This window comes from Chaetura pelagica, unplaced genomic scaffold, assembly GCF_000747805.2.
Source record: "Chaetura pelagica isolate M959 unplaced genomic scaffold, ChaPel_1.0 scaffold10, whole genome shotgun sequence".
Classification (NCBI taxonomy): Eukaryota; Metazoa; Chordata; class Aves; order Apodiformes; family Apodidae; genus Chaetura; species Chaetura pelagica.
The window spans coordinates 9,613,028-9,634,081 of NW_009952263.1; the positions used below are offsets into that span (position 1 = coordinate 9,613,028).

At 39.6% G+C, this 21,054-nt stretch overlaps 1 protein-coding gene across 1 annotated transcript in view; it reads right to left on the reverse strand.

The window, feature by feature from the left end:
- Positions 1-21,054, reverse strand: part of CREB5 (cAMP responsive element binding protein 5) — a 223,805-nt gene that overhangs the window by 199,967 nt on the left and 2,784 nt on the right. The window contains exons 2-3 of the mRNA XM_010007553.1: positions 20,421-20,514; positions 11,921-12,042 (exon numbers count right to left, since the gene is read on the reverse strand). Of these exons, the coding sequence (XP_010005855.1) occupies positions 11,921-12,042; positions 20,421-20,514 (216 nt within the window). The remainder of the gene's footprint in view (positions 1-11,920; positions 12,043-20,420; positions 20,515-21,054) is intronic.

The window sequence follows — 21,054 nt, forward strand, 5'->3', positions numbered from 1 at the left end:
CCATGATTTTACTGTATTGGAAAAAATAAAATTAGCATAAATAGGAGAAAACTATGGTAACCACTTGTTATTAGAGAAACAGGCCTTACATACATCTATACATCCTAATGAACATATATATAGGTCTCAGAGACAAGACAGGAGTGTGATGAGAGAAATATTTTATGAAGACCACTGAAAGCAGAAACTACAGTGTCCAGGCTGACTCTCTTATAAAAGCTATTCTTATACCCACCATCAAGTGAGCATTCCCTTAACATCACAATGCAACATTAAACAGATAAATGAACTCAATTTCCTTGAAGCAAAGTATCTTTCTTTTCTTTTTTTTTTTTCCCTTCTTTTTTCTGGGGAGGGCAGAGAGGAGATAAAAGGAAGTTACACTTCTCACACTCCTCTATCTCTGTTCATCCAATTCTGCTAGCAAGTACATCCAAGGAATATTTTAATACTCCAGTTCTCAGAACAAAGAACTGCCTTCTTAATGTTTGCCTCACAAGTGCTGTTCTTTCCTTCTCCAATGAGATAATTGCCAATTTTCTCTACCTATTTGCTCTGGATAAATTAGGTCACGATTAACATTGCTTTTCCTCTTCCTCCATGTGAATGCTCCTTTCCATTTTCCCCACCAAGCCTGACCTGGGATAGGAGTAAGTCCTTTATACAACTGAAAGGTACTTTTATTCCTTTCATTCCCTTCTTCCCTTCATGAGCCCATACGTTCCCATCATCTCTTTTCTCTCCACTCTATCCTATACAGCAGGGAGGACTCTTCTAACATCAACATGAGGGACTAGCAACATATCCTACTTTATTTCTCGTTTCATAGGGAAAGCAAAAGTAGTACTGGGGCAAAAATAAACTGCCAGATAGAAGCACATACAATACACAGATAGGGCAGCTTTTACCGTCTCTTCTAGGTGCCAGTACTGCACCTAGACTTCTTGAGAGTGGTGAAGCCGAAAGTCAGCTCCCTGTCCAACTCTACATTTCCCTGTGTCTTGATAAATCTAGGAACAGAAAATACCACCCTCTCACCTTGGGTGAGGAAGGAAGAGCAAATCTCTCTTAATGTGGGAGGGGAAGCCACACGGCTCACAGACACACACATACTTCAATCTCTGTTGAGAAGGAGGTGAGACCTACTGGAATAACATCTGTAGAGTACTTTAAGCTTATTGAAAGGTGCTATGGCACGGCAGTCAAGCACCTCCATCATCATGTGCATTACACTTACAGGCTACACAGCTTAGAGTTTAACATTGTGCCTTAATAGTTTGTTTTACTGCCGTTCATTTTGCAGATGTCTTTTATTTAAAACGGGAATGTCTGACCTTTAATAAGAAATACTGGAGCAAGCTACAGCAAATGAAAAGGGAGAACACAAGGCTTACTTGACAAACCAATTAATTTCCCTAAACATTACATTGCACATTTTTACCAAGACTCATAGAAAAACCAGTAAGACCTTCAGAAAATAAATTTCCAAATAAAATCTAGCATATAATCAAAAGAGGCAGTAGTTTTTTTCTGGAATTCCAAAGAAAGAAAGAAAAAAAATACTTCTCCAGGCTCACAACAATTTTCCTATCCCCATTAAGCACATTTTTCCATCAAGAAGATTTCTCTTAATAACACTTTGCCACAAATGATCATTAGGCAGGAAAAACACGTCAGGGCAGGGATAAGATGAAAAGAAAACTGCTGAGAGTTCACCTCTGCTGTTTATTTTGAGGCACACTTAAGATTCTAGTCAGACTATTCTAATTGTATTCAAAGATTTAGTTCTCTAAAGAACATAAACAAAACTAGCAAGGGCCATCAGCCAGAATAAAGCTTTCCTCATAATCATAGAGAAAGGTCGGCTTTTGTTTGTTCTTTTGTATTATAATCTCAAGTCCTCTGTGTTGATTTTTTTTTTTTAATTTTTAAAGAAGAAGAAAATAAAGTTTCTCAATGGTCTGTTTCTGCAGGGGCAGCTTCTTTAGCACACTCACAAATTTTCATGCTTTTTTGGGGCTGTGCTTTCCTTATAAAGTATTTTTAAGCTTTTACACCTAATCTAGGTTAACATGGTCTGGTTAGCAGCTTGAACCCATTGAAAGGCGAGGCACTAATCCATCTAGGTTTAGGGCATTTTCATAGAATTGATGCAGAGCTGTGTCAATTTTAATGTCATGCTATGGAGAGTGCATGCAGCTCTCTCCACTTTAGACGATTAAAAGTGACCTCTCTTACCAAAATCAATAAGGGCAGCTTGCTGTGACTAATAGGTTGTAGAAATTCAAAAGAGACAGTTTGTAACACTGAGTTCATTCTCCACCCAGCCCCAGACAGGCTGGCAGAGCTGCACTTTGACACCTACATTCACATGGCGAACCCATGTCTGTGCCCTTCCCAGGGACCAGGCCGAGGCACACACAGTTTACTCACATTTCAGGGAAGAAAAGGAAGTTGATATTTATTTGATAAGAGTGGACTTGGAGACTTCTGTAGAGAAGCATGTGTGAGAGAAACTAGAACTAGGAAACAGATAAAATGTTTTTGTTTGTTGTTTGTTTTTTTTTCTCCCCAGTGTGTTTTTTAAAAGGCTCTTTTTCTACATGTTATCAGGACATCAACAATTACCCAGATACTTCACATCACTTCATGACCACAGGATTTTTTTCCAGTCTCTGAGCAAAGGCTTCTCTCCCTTCAGATCTTTTCCTAGTTGTCATAGGCTAAAAATTTAAATTCCATTACAGTCAATGGAACGGCCCCTGAGATGTATGAGGCTATACATCCAATGGTAGCATTCATTAACTGTCATGGTACATGCTGAGTGGTTCTGGCTTCTTTCTCTTCTGCAATATTCCCTTCATTACTCCAAAGTACTTCAGACTTAACAGTCAAGTCTGGAGACTTCTAGAAATACACTAAGTTTGGACAGCACTGGAAATGGGTCATGCTACGGAGTGCACACAACTACTGTCATGCAAGTTTTTTATTTGTTGGTTTCACATTTTCTAAGACTAAAGAATACCAGCAACCCAGATCAGGATCTCCAGCCTTATGGTGAAAATACCCTGGATGTCTCTAATTTCCAATTTATTTTGCTTGAGGTACAGATTAAAAAGCCTTACCCACAGTTCATAGCTTGTGGACATTTTCTACACATAACAATCACCATCATTGTCTTTATGCCAAAAAAACAAGACTTGCCTTGAGGGGGCAAGGGAGAAAAGGGGCTGAAGTGGTGGGAGGAACCCAACTAACTGTAAAGGTTTAGGAGTCCCTACGGAGGTTCATAAATAGACGACTGCCATGTGCAGAACGTGAAAGAAACCCAGTCAGCATAAGAGCTGTTGCTGTTTTGAAATCTTCTAACTACATCCATTTAGGCAGTAGACAGAGTTATAAACAAACAATAAATCAAGAAATTATTAGCATTTGAATTTTGGTGAGATAATAAAATGTGTAGGGGTATAATCAGCAAGTAATAGGAAAGATCTGCAAGCGAACCCACCAATTAATGATAAATAGGACTTGGCACAGAGTAACTTCACCAATGTGGATCTCATTAGATGGCCATGGAACCTGTTCCTGCAGCAGCCCTCTCCGAGCGAGGGAAAGGTGAGGTAACCAAAATGTCAGCACACCCACCCCCTCGCAGCTCTCGGGCTCCAGGATTGCAACCACCTGGGCCAAAATGACAACCTTATGCTGAGGGAAGGCCAAGCTGTGGTTCTCTAGTCTTTAACCGATAGGTTTCCTTATCCCAGCTTGTGGACCCTTGCTCTGCAATTCCATCTCAACAAAGGTGACTGAAAACACGCAGCTTTGCTTGCCTTGAAGAGCGAGAATCCCTCTCTCCTCTGTTCACTTTGCTTTATTAATGGCACTTCTTAAAGAGGGAAATGCCCCCAAGCAAGCGACATCACTTAAACAGATAAATAGTTCACACACCAGGCAGGGGGGAAGAGGAGGGGGAAGAGACCCTGCCTTATTAGACTAGAAACAGACACATCATATTAATACAAAGAATCAGCATATGGTTCTAATAGGTTTTCTTAAAATGATATATCAGCTGTGATTAAGCCCTCGACCAGCATGTCCATCTTCATAAATAAAGTAAAAGTGCACCTTGCTCTGAAATATATCAGCAGTATCTTGTTACCTACCCAAGCACATAGGCTGCAGTCCGCTCTGGGGAGCAAAGAGCTCTAAAGACATTGCCAAGATTTAGGGGCTTTACCTAAGAGATAAACTTATAAAAATGCCACTACAAGGAAGGTTTATCCCTTCATCAAATGCCATCCAGTCCATGCTGCTGAGGTCTGCACTGGTAACAAGAAAGCTATGCCATTAGAAACATTCATAGGAAGACCAAGGCAAAATGCACAACCATGCCATTTTGTTGTGAAAGAAAAGTCAGAATGGAACCAGGCAAGCCTCCTTTTTTTTGAGGGGTAGCCAAAATACACAAAACACAACTAAAATCAAAATATTACAAGAGAGTGACTCAATTTGGGACAGAGACAATCAGAAGCAGAAGGAAAGTGGACTGTCCTGACTGATCTCTGCAGGATGATTCATCAGTTGGAATTCAGAAGAATATGGAGGGGTTATGGTTAGGGAGGTTTCACTCAATCAAAAACGTATGCCCTCAAGAATTGCCTTTCTGCATGATATAGGCACTTACTGTGGGGGAAAACCATTCAGGTCTTCCATAATCCATTTAGATCCATTCAGAAACAGTCCACTGCTACAGAAGAAGGTAAAACAGACCTGCCCGCCATCAGAAGATAAGATGTTGGTAAAGGTGCAATGAGTCTAAGGCAAAGCCTACTCTGAATATTTTTGAAAGGTCATGTTATGAACTCAATTGTCTTGACAGCTTTCCTACACCATTACACAGAAGAGTTCCCTTTGTAACACAGCTCTGTGTGGTAATAAGTGCTCAGAATAAGTGCCTGAACATAGATATGTGTTTGAAACAGGATTCAGAGGGAACTGAAGCACCAACTGCAGAATTGCCATATAAAATAATGACATTCCATCCCATGTCTACCATGAAAGCTCTGCAAGTTAAGAAAGGCAGTTTAAGTCCAGCAAGCCTAGCCATCTGGGGAGAGGAGGAGAGCATTCTTCCTGTCTTCAGCAACACTGAACAACAGCTGATAAATCTTTAACACACATGGTTTGTGGGATGCCCAATGCTGAGATCGAGGAGATATGGAATCAATCTGAGGCTCTGCCACAGACTTCCTGTGCAATTTTTAGCACGTCACTTGAGCCCAGATCTTTTCTGGTAGCTCCTGCTTTGTTTCAGTAAGAGAAAGGCACCAAAATGCCTTTGAAGATGTCTATCAATCTTTTGGGGCCACACTGCTGAAGATATTTAGGAACCAAAAGAGACAGAAAGCTGCCTGCTTGGCAGAATGGTGGAGAGGACCCAGCTCCCTGACAATTCTCACTCCATGTTCTGCAATTCCTTCTACAGATTCATGTCTCACAACAAAGAAGCTTTGTAAACTGTCCTCTGGAATCTGTTTTTCCTTAGAAAATAAGAGACAAAGCCATTTCTATTCTCCATAGGAATGCTGCAAAAGTTAATAATTGTTAAAAGGGGGGTTTATACACCAGCAGTGAGCCCATAAAGCAGATCGATAACCTAATGCAATTAACGCATATGAAAACTCAGAATAACCCATTGGAAATTAGAGAGTTATAATGTATCTTTACAGTACTTCAATGCATAACCCAGAAGAAACGCTGTGTGATGAATGTGCTCACACCTTCGTGCATACAAATGTTTTATTTAGAGCGTAGGAACTATTATACTGAAATCTTTGAATGTGGGGTGATATTTTGGGCTTTGAATTCAAGAGTTTTGAGCTATCACCATGACAACAGCTTGAAATTATTACAAATTATTACAATCCCCACAACAATGGTACCCTGGCCTTTAAGCACTATATTAACATAACTATATTAACATAAATCACTCCTAGTCCTATTTTGTGTCTGCTATAACATACTCACCATATAAGATACTCAATCTCCATGGGAGAATAAGGAATCAGAGGGATCCTTGAGTTGAAAAAATATGGACACTCCTACATCATGTTTAGAAAAATGCTGGGAGAGTGTATATATGTGTATTTATGATTAAATAATTTTTAAAAATGTTAACTTTTAAACACAGGTCTTTGCTTCCTTCTACTGTACAGACTGTCAGTCAATGAGTAAAGAGTGCTCCAGGAACAGGCTTATGAGTTTTTTGGTTTGTGTTACTTCACAAATGAAATTTGGCTGTTTCAGACCCCTTGCCTTTGAAATGTCTACCAGCACACTATTCTTCTCAACGACCCCATTCAGGTTTCAGTGTACTCACAATGAAAACCTGGAGCTAACATGACTACTGTAGTGACAGGGCACTCACAAGTCACACTGCTCCTCACCAACGCTGTGCAGCACAACCATCACCTCCCACAAGACCATTCTTAAAAGGAAATCAATCTCCATGTGTCCTGTCCTGCATTACCAGAAAAAGGGACCAAAAAAATGTGTATATATATTTGAAATAAGGCTATGTGCTGTACATTAATCATGTAAGGGGGAAAGAGCCAGGTGAGTGCACTTCTTGGGAAGGTAGCTGCTTTTGATAAATGGCCAGTGTTGAATTTGTTGTCCATCAGCCAAGCCAACCACCATAATGAACCCTTCATCCCTGTTCTTCTTTGTCACCAACAGAGTGCATTGCCAACATTACTATATAGACTGTTAGGACCTCCTTCTGGCAATGTAAGAGGTTTTCTTTAAAAAAAAATCTTAAGCAAAATCCATCACATTGTTTCTGCATATTTTCAGAAGAGAGGGGCCAGGTATATACTGCATAAAATGTAAACAAAATGTAGAAATTTAATTAATTTTTTAACCAAATTACACCTACTCAAGTGACAGATTCCATCACTTCCAGCTTGCCTTGAATTAGGTTTTCTTCCCCATACTCACAGGCTACAGCACAGAGCTATGACATTTGGAAAATACTTACAAGAATTCTCATCTGGAGATCAGAGAGTCTCCGAGTTTAGCACAAAATGGTGGGGTGGTATAAGCTAGACAGGTGCATTTTTTCTACCTTTTTATGCTGATAAATAGAAATACATACAATAGAAGGAGGGCTTAGAAGGTACAAACCAAATTTATGCCTTTCAAATACGTGTCAAACTGTAGCATCATCCCTTGCTTAACAAAACTAAACTGGATTTTAATAATTCTGTAGACTGAATTTATTCAGTCATCAAATGCTCTCTATTTGTTTTTGTTCTTCCTCTTTACTGGACTACTTCAATTTGCTGATGCTTTCCAAGCAGGAAGGTGCCTGCAGTGGGACAGTATACTTAGAACTGAAATATTAAGTCATGCAGAGGACTTGGTGACCATGAACTTCCTGAGCTAATGCTGAACAACCTACACTAAAACCAAGCGGTAGCTGAGCTGTTCCTGCCTCATTTGCATAGTTTACATGTAATCTTGCAGCATTGAACACTGATTAGAAGATTTCAAAGTAGCAGGATAAGCCTTAGGAAGTGATACGCCCAAATGCTAGCATAAGCAGAATGTGATTTGCAATATGCCCTCATGTTTAAAATACTCAGCTCACTATTTCTGAATACTACTTGTATTTAGATCTAGTAGTACTCTACATGCTACACTAAGCATATTGCTACTCTTTCTCATTTCATGCAGGAAGGTCAGCCTAGGTGCATTTTAATGAAGCAGGTCCAATTAGTTATTCAGAAATAGATCCTGACTCTTCCCATCTTTAACATTATCCTCTCAGATGCAACCTCAATGCTCAAAACAAGCTGCGACAGGAGGGCCTATCCAGTAGCAGCAAAGGTCATATGTTTGCAAGTATAACCCATTACAAATGCTTTGGATACTTAATGCTCTGAGCAGTGTAAACCTAAAACCTGCACCTAGTAGGCTAAGATGGTCATCTGATCTGCCAGCACTACCTGCCGTGTTGATTTGGCTTGCAAATTTTGTCTGGGGCTGAGATGTCAATTGCTGCCTGTCTCAAGCTCCTGAGAGCTTTAATATTTACACTTTCACAAGTAGAAATATAGTATAGGTATGCTTTTTTGTGTGCTATCTTTGGTGGTGAAGTTGGCAGATACAATGCTTGTGTCAGGAAGAGTGCAGTTGGAAGGATCCAAAAATCCTCTTTCTCATATGCCTATTAATATGATAAGGTGATCTATAGCACCCTTTACATTCAGGGAGTAAAGTCTCTCTTTCTCAAGCAGAGACTTCCCGCCAATATTTGATGGTACGGGCAGCAAAGGAACCAAAACAAACTGACACTCTCACTTCCGTTTATAACTTTACTTAGTTCAGTTCAGGTCCTGGAGGTTATCATTGTCATTATTGTTACTTGAGTCTGCTTAGTCCCCAAGCAAAAGTTGACCCACGCATATTTTATGAGATGGTTCTTGACAGATGAGCTTACAATCACAAGACATATGAAGTATGGGAGGCAGAAAGTCCCACTTTACACATGAGCAAGTATGGCAGAAAAATGGTAAGTGATTTGTTCCTGGATAAGCAGCTGGGATATTAATGCAAGTGCTTTCCCCTCAATAGTACCTTTACAAAACAAGGTACACATGGTATTCCTAAAATCATGCACTCAGCACTTCATACTAATATGGAATGTCATCAGTCCACATAACCAGCTTAACCACAAGAAATTGTCATGGATTATCCCACTCAGAAGAGGAAAAAAGAAAAAAAAAAAAAAAAAGAAAACAGAAGAAAAAAAAGCAACTAATTGAACTTTATTCTTTGCTTTATTCTTCGAGTTTTCAAATGATGACTCTCAAGGAGAAAAAAAAACCCAACCAAAGTGTTTTTCTCTTAAAAGATTTCAGTGTCAAGCTGTGTGCTAAGCCACAGCAATATACTAAAATAAACAAAACTATTTGTTTCAGAGTCCAGAGAAATTAATATGACCAAAAGTATTTTGGGAGGGCTCTTCTGAGCCATGAGTGAGATTTCCATGCAGCAAGTCTTAGTTTCCAAATGTTGGTAGGCCCATTAGGACCACACTACATTGCACTCACATTCCAGGGAGGGGCTATTAGAAGCATTTTGTTAGTGATAGCTGCAGCCCAAGGACTCCCCTTCTGTGGTGGGCTTGGTCTCTTGCATGAAGCCCTACTGAGGCTTCAGATTCCTATCTGACAGTCAGTCAGTCGGTAACATAAGAATGAACATACAACAGACTAATTGGAATCACAGAGCAAATGTTACAGGTTAGCCAGGTAGTGGGATTTCTGCTTTTTTTTTTTCTTTCTTTTTTTTCACCCTCTCCTTTTTTATTTTTTATTTTATTTTATTTTCATTATTTCCCTCTCCCCCATCACTCATTTGCTCCCTGGAGGCCACCAGTGGCAGCTGCAGGGGTTGGCAGGAGGGCAGAATAAGCCTTGCACAGGCTGCTGAACAACTGGAATCACCAGGTAACATGATGCTCTTCTCTAGCTTTTAATCAGACTGTGCAACTGCCCCCTGTAAACTGAAATGGGCTGGGCAACGCAATCTGTGGTAACTGCACAGAAGTCCACATCAGTTGATTTGTCCTCATCTCCTCCTCCTGCATAGTAAACACTGTGCAGAAAGAACCACTTAGGAATCCTCTAATTTGGAAAGAAGCAGGAGTGTATCAAAACATTCTTCGTGACTCTGGCTAAGACTCCCCTCTGCAGCACATAAGACACCAAGTTTTAACAAGTTAAATCTAAAATCAAACACATTTATCTCATGATGTGGCTCTTCCCTAACTTTTGTCCCCCACACAAAGCTGTGAGGGTCAGTCTGGGATATTTTCCCAATCCTTGACCAAAACTTGGATTCTCTCACATTTGGATGCTCTTTATCCTTGCTCTGCATACCATGCTGCAGCCTCTCTGCTCTTCTCTATCTGTCCCAGTCTCTTTCCTTATAAGCCACAAACAAACCATCCCTAGACTCCCTTCCCTATGAACCAAAACAAAATCACTGCTAAACTCCCTTCCCATCTTCTTTCTACAAGCCTCATCTCCTGTTCTGCACCTCAGCAATAGGCTTTACCTCTTTTTCTCCAAAAAGTCCTTCTGGGCATTTACTTTGCAGACCTTAACATCTCTAAATGCTGCTACCTCCAGATTTCAATCACCATCAGGCAAAGCAAATTACACAATACAGTAGCTGTAAGAAAGAGTACCTACAGAGGAAGCCCTAGCAATTGGAGGCACAGACACTCTGAAAGGCAAAACAATGCTGAAACAAGCTAAGAAGAGGTGTCCTCTGGCTTTAGCACCATAGATACTCAGATACTTCATGGCTGCCTTTTCCCACTTTAAGTCGATGGTCCTGGTTAATCTTCAAATTAGACAAATAGAGATTACCATGATAACCAATCATAGAAACATAAAATGCCAGTTTGGGTGGGGCCTCAAGGATCATCTGGTCCAACCTTTCTAAAGAATACTACTTATATGCTTATATGAGGTGGCTCAGCACTCTGTCAAGCTGAAAATTATCACCATCCAATCTGAGGGAGTCTACCACTTCCAATGTTTGACTGTCCTCATGGTGAAAAATTTACATCTTGTGTCCAATTGGAATTTCCCCAGAAGCAAGTTGTTCCCATTACCCCTTGTCTTTTCCATGTGACTCCTTGTAAATAGGGAGTCTCCAGCCACCCTTTAAGTACAGTAACATGGTAATAAGGTCTCCCCTAAGCTTTCTTTTCTCAAGGCTGAACAAACACAGTTTTCTCAGCCTCTCCATATATGGCAGGTCCTCCAGTACTCTGATCATCTTCGTGGCCCTTCTCTGGACCCTCTTCTGCATCCTTTTTGTATAGTGGGGACCAAGAAATAGCCCAAATAACACAGTGTTCAAAAACCGGAGAAATACTATGGCAGGGGATACATTACACAAGAATTTCCACAAGCTCAGAAATTGGACAAGGGAAAACTGAGGCACAAAAGGGAATGCTGTGAAGAGGAGGCATTGGGCAGGCTGGTGAAGGGCTGAAGGCAGTTGATATGTTCCTGTAGGAAGCCCTATATTACTCATGTGTTTTAGTTCACAAAAGCAACCAGAACTTTGGATCTTATTTGAAAAGTTAAAATTTCATGCATTGCCTCTTGCTGGCCTCTTAGTGCATTAAGGTCTTTTACAATTACTTGAAAGTTTTAACAGCTGTTTAGGAACCCTCAAAACACTCTTTGGACACACAAGTACACTTAACTCCATATAAAGTGACCTATGTAATTCAACCAAAACTTACAAATACTGAAACTAAAAGAATACTAACTGGAAATGGGATACACTATCTACTAGGTAATTCAAGTTAAAAATTCCTCCATCAGCATGCATATTTTATGAGAAATGCAGGAACATGATAAAGCTGGTAGTGATGACAAATAAATCCAGGGGCCCATCATGCTGCAGAGAAGAGAGCAAAAACTCTCCTTTTATTTTTCTTAAAGTAAATGCTCCTTTATAATCCACATCTCCCTGTAATGCATTTGAGCAAGTCTGCAGTCCACTTCAAAGATGATATAATTTTCCCAAGCCTCTCCCTTAAGAGGTGTGTGGTTTGTGTTATAGTTTACTTAAAAGCAGAGACTTGGAATCAAACCCTGGCACACACAGTTACACACTTTTGGAAATGTAATGCTGGTTTTTTTGTTGGTTTGGGGTTTTCATTTTTGTCAACTGTTTCAGCAGTCTTAAAAGCATGTCACAACTTATAGTGCCACCTAGTTTCTAACCAAAAGGTTACTACCAGGTAGTAAAGCTCAATCTGCTTTCACACAGTATCCTTTAGCATTTCAAGGAATAAAAAGGGAAAAAAAGGATTAATCACACTCACCCTTTTGTTGTTCTCTTCCTCTTGTGCCTTCCTAAACTCGTGCTCTAGGGAGCAATCGATGTCATTGAAGAGGCCAACTTCCTCACAGTTCTTCAGGAAGCGTGTTGGTGTAGGAGTCTGATCTGAGGATATGACATGAAACAGTCATTGGTATTTAATATCAAAAGGAGAGGGAGAAAATTTAACAATCTTCCAGGAAAAGAGAGGTCCTAGTTAACCTCTCCACACTTTCCCACCCTTACCACACCATCATTAAAAACAAACCACCTAGCACTGTGCTTGGACACTGTGCACTGCAGGTCAGCAGTGTCTGAAAACAGGCAGCAGTCACTATTCAACCAGAAAGACAGCAGGCTGGGTTTTCACAGGCCAAGTAACACAGGTGCACATCCTTAACGTGTGCAAATGGTCTTTACAACTGCCTGTAAACCTCCAATAACAGATGCATGCAAAACAATGAACAATGCACGACAATGCACATTTACACCATTGCATGCAGGTAACTGCTGCAGATACATACTAGTTAATGCCTTCAAGTACCTGAAAACCACTTCAAACATACACATACTTTGCAACACACATGAAGTTTGCCATGGCAAGAAGTTTTAATACAATTTTTAAAGGAGAAACAAAATGACATTAAGAAAAACTGTGAAATGTTAAACTTTGACCTCAAAGAAGCATCCTTATGTGTTTTATACCTGTAAGTTTTGGTAATACATACAAAACCATGGCATTTGAAGTCAAAAGATTTTTTTAACATGTGTCTTCATCTCTAGAAATTTTTTGTCCTCTCAAAAATAATTGAGGGAAGGACAGAATTCTCTTTGATGTCATAGGCAGGACAGACTTAAGAAGATACAAGGTTTTCAGCCTTCCTTTCAAAAACCTGCAAGACACATGAGCTTGATTGCCCCATGGACTGTTGTTTCAGTGATGACCTTGCGTAGTCTTTCCCCAAAAATCAGCTTTGAGGTAGCTCCATTCATTGTAAGGCAAGTTCTTAACTACTCCACCTCAGCTTCCCCATCCCCCCAAAATGCAATACAGAACTGTATTAGCAAAAGCAGAGGAGAACCCATATGGTCCTATCAACTTTACATACATTTTAAAATAAATAAATAATCTCTTGCAAGTTAGTTTCTTCTTCCCTAGCCCCCATTCCAGCTCTGCTTTGTACTACCTAATGTCATCGTAAGATTTTATTCACTCTCTTAAAAAATCACCTTCTGCAGAGTCATTGACAAATATCCTACTATTTGAAATTAATTCTTTAAAGAATGAAAACTGCCATACTAATCCCAGTTGTCCACATTGGGCCAATTCTGATCTCAGAGAAAAGCTTCCTGATTCACTGAGTTCTGGAAGAAAAATTTGGTTTCTTGCACTTAGCTAAGCTGGGTCAAATTCTAGTATTTCCCCCTTTCAGGGAACAGCTACCAGACAAAATGAACTTACATGATCAGCATAGAAATACACAGCCAGCCCTAAACAAAAGGCAGTATAAAAGGAATGAATACAAAACCAAATACAGTTTCTACTTGGAAACTAAGGAGGAGGATCAGCCTCTTCCATTAAAAAAACAACTGAAGCCAATTTCCACCTATATCATGTGCAGTCCTACAGGCTTTACCTTCTCCAGTAATTTAAGGGCAAACACACTTGCATTTGTATTTCTGATGGAACACATTGATGTAACATGAAAAGAAAGTCCTTAAGTTAAAATGCTGCTTTATTTCTTTTGGCTTGAGCATCATACTTGTGTGAGCTTAAAGGAAACAAAACTTAAATGTTTGGGAATGGACACATATTTATCTATTAGTTTTCACAGCTAACTACTGTATTACCAAGCCAGAAACATAAGACTTCCCAAGAATCTTGCAAGAACTCAGCACAAGGAGCAGAGTCAGTGAGGTGCTGACATTGATGGGAGCTGAGGACACTCAGCACTTTATAGATCCATATCCTAAACAAATAGTGCCAAACAAATCTCTAGGGTAACCCCACTGAACTCAGTGGATTTACACCAGAGTTGTCTTTGGCCCTTGAACTGGAATTTGTACTGGAAATTAAATGCACTAGAAAGCAGGAGAAGTAGATTTTGTTTCCCAAAAGGATTAAATATTACTTCAGTAAACAACACAATTGCTTTGTAGAAAAACATAAAAAATTGTTGCCAAGCCTTCCCGGACATAAAGGGCATGTTAGTATTTGAATGTGAGGCAAACACAGGAAAAGTTTTCTTTTTGGAAGTAGTATATCCATAACAAATAAGGAAGATACCAATTTCATGACCAAGACGAGAAACTAGGATTTTAAAAAGAAGTTGACAGCACCACTTCCACTAAAATAAAATTAAAAAAAAATCCTGTTTGTTTCAGAGCTGCTTGAGCCCAGAACTTGGGGGGTAGGGCTTAAGAGCATATACTAACATAGATAAGGTCTTGTTATTTTTCACCACGATACACAGCTGATCCAGAAATCAGGCATTACTACAAGAAGCTCAGTTAGGTCAGAGGCAACTCAGTGGGTAACAAGGTGGTGATCAGGCATGTGTAGCTGAGGTTCCTGATCTGTTCAGCATCTATACCATGAATGCTAGACAGACACAAAAATGTTCTCTCAGTGAACTAAGTCTATTTTAACAGAGAAAACCCAGAGCAAGAATGGGATTTCAAATGGACAGAGGCCTCATTGGTTTTTCTCTGCACATGCTGAAATTGTAACTTCAGCACCACAGGCAGTCTGAGATAATCATGTGTTCTGTTGCCTACAGTTGATCTTCCCAATTAACTAGTTCATTATCTTAAGCATCAAAGCTAATAGATTAATGACACTGTTTACACCACCTACATATTGACAGAGTGATCTTAAATTACTACCTCAGTCTCTCCATACAGTTACTGCAGTTTCTACTGTCCTGAAACCAGACTGGCAAGAATTCAATACAAGATTTTGTTAAAACAGACAGCCCCTCTCTCCTTCCAGGCAGGAGGGGGAAGCAGGGAACACCACCAGCCACCCAGCCTAAATTCCATGCACAGACCTTCTGGAAGCCAGTTTAGGCAGATGTAAACCAAGGGCTGCCTTTCTATCTTACAGTACTTCATCATCCTTCCACACTCAAACTAGGCAATACATATTTTGTTCATCCTATTACTCAGGCTGAGTATTACTCTGAGGACACAGGCATGGCCAGAAGGGCTGCAAGAAACATTAAGTTTAAATAAACCCCAAAAACGTAACTGGATTTACATAAAAACCCCAGAGCAAAATTTAAGGGTCTCCCTCATGCAGATTCCAAGTCAGCCTGCAGCATCTTATAGGAGAGATTTCAGAAGGACTCACCAATCAGATCCTGACCAGAACCTGCTACACTGCAGACCATTTTGAAAACCTGTCCTCACTGTCTCAAGGCATACCTGATTCTGCAGACTAGTTGAAAAATATATGCTATAAGGCAAAGGGAATTTTTAAGCCTTCAGTAGAGATTCCATTATATATTTGTTATGTTTGGCTATGCAAATTTTGTTCTTGTTGTTTGGTTTTGGTGTTTTTTGGTAATTACTGAAATAATAGTCTGAGAAAGGACACTCAGTCTCAATACATTGCTTTCAAAACAACAGCGCATTTGTTTGCTATATAGAGAGTTTATTTTGTCAAACTACCTTAGCTTCTAGAGTTTCATCCCTCAATGAACAAATGAAAACTTTAAAGCATGACATCAGTTAAGAAAAAATTGGAGAACCAAAGGACAGTTATGTGAAACAAGCTTTCATTTTGAAAAAGAAAAAAAAACAGATTCGGTAAGAGATATCTAGCAGTACAGCTCCAAAGTGTGTAACTTGATTCTTCATCTTTCTTAAAAAAAAATTTAAAAAAAACATTTTAAATGTTTAGTCTGATGTGCAGTCATAACAGGCATTTGGCTTGTTCAGCTGTGGGCTCTGGTGAAGTTATATACTTACCCATGTGATACTTTCACAAAATGATAACAAAGTCACAGTAATAGGGCTGGCTCTGCACTTTGAAGGGCTGCCCATCAAGCAGCCACACGGAAAGAGGAATGTCCTGAGAAATTCAAGAATGTATCTTCATTGATTTGGCAGGTTACTTCCCAAGCATACCAAGAAGCTCAAGGTTATGACAACTTGAGCATGGGATGGAGGAGAAAGAAGAAGTGCACCCAGCCATACCTGGAACTGCCCTCACCCAGGGGGCTCATAGACAAGGGCTCCCAGGAACTTTACTGCTTAAAGAGTCACTGTTTAAAGTGCCACTTGGACTTCCTGTGAGGGTACAACACATCTATAATCTCCTCTGCTCACTCAGAACCCAACCAGTTGAATTTTAGAAAATTTTTCATTTCATCATTTGATGAAGTAAGGAATACAGAAGTGAACAAGAAATCATTCAAAATGTATTTCCTTGCATCTAATTATTTTGCTGTCCACAAAATCCATGTGTAGATAAACCTTCTAGTGTAGGCCACATGGAGAAAAAAATTAAGCCAGCCACAGATGCCAGAAGTTACCTCACTGACATTTGGGAAAAGTAATGCATTTGTACTACCTGAGCACATACTGGTTTTCATCTAGAGGAGAGGCTCTGTTTCTATCTCCACAGTGGGCTTTACCTCCGAAATTCTAGAGGATTGGATTTCAGTAAATAGAATCTGGAAGAAACAAGGTTTCTTCATTATATTATTATATGGATGATCCTGGCCTCTCCTCTATGTGCTAGCAACACTTCTGGAATGACTTCCACTGCTCCAGCTATGGCAGAGTGTTACTCCTTCCCTTCCCAAATTTGATACTACAGGAATCTCAGTGTCCCCAGCTCCCAAAGCCAGCTCCACAGTATTTTTAGTACTTATCTGGAGGGAAAAACCTGTCCCATGGACATTAATATTTTGGTGTTAAAACCACAAAAGCTTTTGACACACAACAAACCTACAGTTTTAAAGCAATGCAGTGTTTAGTTAGCACAACAGAAGGGATGACACCTTGTTTAGTTAAACTAACTACAGAGTTTCCTGCAACGATGACTAGCATGCAAAACTTACACAAGATATTCTGTGTTATCTCAAACAGCTCTTTTTTGGCTAAGAAAGATGAAAATGGAAACCATCAATGACTCATAATCCATACTCACAACAAGGCTTTCTAACAAACATAATTAAAATACAGACACAAAAAAAGGAACAAAAACCATTACAGTCTTTTTAAATGAATGTCATATTTTCCAACAAAAGCACCAGTTGCATTTTCATGCCATGCCTTCAGCAAACCTCCCTTCCATTTATACAGTCAGAGAATATAAAGCTATTTAGTGTATCAGTGTACCTCGTGCTTCTGAACTAGTTCAGGAGTCACTGAATTTAATAAGACTTTTCTTCAGCCAGCATCAATAATTTCAAGGAAATATAGAGAAGCTGGTTGATAACCAGGAAGCTCTGACTAGACATGCCTACTAAACCAGCATAGCATCAATAATGTTGAGCAGGTCACAGAGCCTTGTTCATTAAACACTGACCCCACCTACATAACAAGATGTAACATAACTTTACCTCTCACTTACAAATTAGTATGTCAGAAGTCAGCTCAGATTTCGCATGAGAAAATTTGCTACTTCCCAAGTAATACTTCGCTTATTTTGTAAGGTGTTGTATTGGTCAAAAAGCAACAGTCCCTGTTTTAGTGCCTACCTCCAAAAATAATTTATAGAAGATATGCTTAGTATATGTTAAATATTACTGGTATTATACTGAACCCAGACCAAGTATTAGCTATCTCTGGAAACACAGTAGATAATACTAATGGCTACCTGAAAGCATACAGCCCATTATTGGGCATGATTAATTACTAATAATGAAAAGACTAAAATACAACACATTAAAAAGCAGTATACAACCTGCTGGAAAACAGAAGAAAGTCTGACTACCTAGGCATCTTAATGAAAAGAGGAGAAAAAAAACAACTACACACTAACACTGCACCTGGCTTATTACAGGGCAATTGCTGCTGAAATTCTTGGAACATACTGATGACAGAAACAATTAAAAAAAAAAAAGTCGGATAAGTAAAAAAGCAAAAACAAAACCAAGAAGGAAGACAAGAAGACAAATGTTTAAGGGAAAAGGCTGCATCTTTTCCCCATATATCATTAATTTTTCATTATGAAATCTAAGAATAAAACATCTTTAACTTTAAGGTATTTAGATTTCCCCGGGGTTTAGGTGGGTAATGAAACAACTATTTTTCAATGTCTCCCTGCAGAGAGTAGATGATCTATGATGCTTCCAAACGAAGGATTGAAAAACGCCAAATAAATCCACCAAACAAACACAAAAAGAAAAATCATATACAGCAGAACCAGGATGCAGACCATTGTGGTCAGGCACATTTGCTGCAGTCTTTGAGAACGTGCAGCTTTTTACACTTTCATTACTACAAAGGACCATCGTCCAAAAAATGCAAAGAATACATCCCTCAGAAGCAATCTTAGAGCCTTTCTGGCCACAGAATTCTGCATTTCTATGTACTTAATTGGCTAGCAAAAGGTTTAGGGGCCCCACTACTGGTGGTAGTGGCAGAAGCCAATCAGAGCATTTTGCTTTGGAAAACAACCCACTGGAAGGAGCAAGACAGCTATCTCATGGAAGTTACCACACATAAATGGAGCTACTATACTCAGGGGACTCCTGATGGTAGAATATGCTCCTTAGAAACTGCCCTTGAGCAGTAGTCTTGCCAAACAGAAAGTTCTAACAAAAACCTGCACTTTCACAGAGTGAATGTGCTCACAGTACAGATGTCTTCGAGCAGTTTCACTGCCAGAGGACATGGCCAAGTGCAAGAGCAGCATTTTCACATTCGTGCTTGGAAACACAGGATCCTGCAGGCACAGCTGGCATGCAGGCATTTTACTCTTCAACGTGATGTGTAGTGCTCCTTTCTAAACTTAGTCCATCATGGCATTTTTAAGTGTAAGAGGAAAATAAATTTTTTTTGGGACAGTGTCTAATTGATTTCTCACTGGTGCCTGAAGTCCAACAAAAAAAAAAATGAAGCCTAAACCAAATATTTGCAAGCTACCCAATTTTGATTTTCATAAAAATGGAAACCGTTTATCCATAAAAGAGGTAGTCTGCTGGAGACCCTTTAATCATTCTATATTTGCACCTAAAATGGCACAATTTACCTTGAAGAAGCCCATTTCAAAAGACAAATATCAAACACTGGTTAACATCCACACTTACATTTGCATCATAGGGTTTTTTTCCTGCAATTACTTTGTAACCTGAAAAATCACAGAATCATAGAATAAATAATAAAATGCTTAAGGTTGGAAGGCACCTTGAAGATCACCAAGTTCCAGCCTCCCTGCTATAAGCACAGACACCTCCCACTAGACCAGGTTGCACAAAACATCATCCAATCTGGTCTTCAACACCTTCAGGGAGGGGACACGAACAACCTTCTTGGGCAATCTATTCCATGTCTTACTACCCTCATGGTGAAGAATTTCTTCCTAATATCTAACCTACATCTCTTTCAGTTTAAAACCTTGTCCTATCACTGCTCTCTCTGGTAAAAAGCCCCTCCCCAGTTTTCCCATAGGCCCTTTCAGGCACTGAAAGGCCTATAAGTTCCCCCCAGAGCCTTCTCTTCTCTAGGCTGAACCACCCCAACTCTCTCAACCTGTGTTCACAGCACTAAATCCCAGTGATACTACTCCTAATAAGCAATTACTATAGCCCAAAGGATATAGAATAGCAAAGGGAACAGGAAAGGAGAAAACGTGTAAGATTAAGGCTGGCTTGGCCTTACCCAGCACTCACTGAATGCCAGCAAGCCACTTAAGTGTGGTTACTGAGACAAGAGTATGAAAAAACAACATCAAAAACTAAAGGTTGTAATTGCACGTAATACCAAAGAATCTTTGTGTATGGCAGAGAAAGTCTAAAGAGAAATGGTTACCTTTAGGGGGAAAAGAGTCCTAGATATTACCCACCAGTTTACCTTTCTGCTCATGGCTATTTACAGTGGGCAGGTCTTGAGCCACCATAAAAGTGGCTCATACAAGGTGGCCTGTTACAGTTGCTGAAGTGAGCCTGTCAAAGTTAAATAGTGAGTCTTATAGGAACAGCACAAATGCACTTCATTAACACACTAGCTGCTGGGCTCCCAGGTGACATGCGCTGTAAGTGCCTGTATTTCACCAGCATGTTGACACGAGAGCCAGGGAGAGAGCTGCCAGCATGGCTGAAGTTCAACTCCTTCTTGTGCCAAACCTGTGGGAAGGCATAAGAATGGCAACTGTCTTTTTGTTTAAAGATATGCATTATAGCTTCTTCCATCTCTACTTGTTATTTAATTGGAGCTGGGGCTTTTAAAAACCTATCTTGGAGGTATTTTGCCAGTAGCTTTCCAGCAGGAGTCATGCTTTCAACATCACCTGAATAGTTATCTTGACTCTTGAATTCATGTCTTCTTACCTGATAACATATTATCTGTTTTTATTGAAGGAAACTTCAAAGTCATTTCATGTTTGTGCCTGTGAATCATCAGATGATCCTCTGTTGGAAAACGCTGTCAGGCAAACAGAGAGAGAGGAAGAGAGAGAGAAAAAAAAAAAAAAAAGGAAAAAAAAAGAAAAAAAAAGAAGAATTTAATTCTCTAATAAACTTTTGGCATCAGACAGAATTTCAAAAATGAGAGAAAGAAATGCATCCAGCTAGAAATGTGTCCAAATGGCACAGGAAATAGAATATTTGAAAATGCAAGTGAGCATGAGTAACAAATAGCTGTACTCTACTTTGAAACTTATTTGCTGCAGTGCTCCCTGGGGTTGCAAACCACAAGGTGTCATGAATTTACTTGAAAAAGTTGCAGACAAGTTTTGATTCTAAGGGTCTCCAACACCCACTCCAGCTACCACAGCCCCACAAGTCACCACGTGCCTGAGGATCTGCAATAACTGCTGTTGTATGTGCTATTAGCCCACGGCAAACACAAGTAATGCAGCATATCTTAAATCACTTTACTGGATTTTTTTCTGCTTTTGTGTCTTTCTGCAATCTGTATCTGCTAAGCAGCAATAAAAACAATCAAATAAGACAGCCTTTCCCT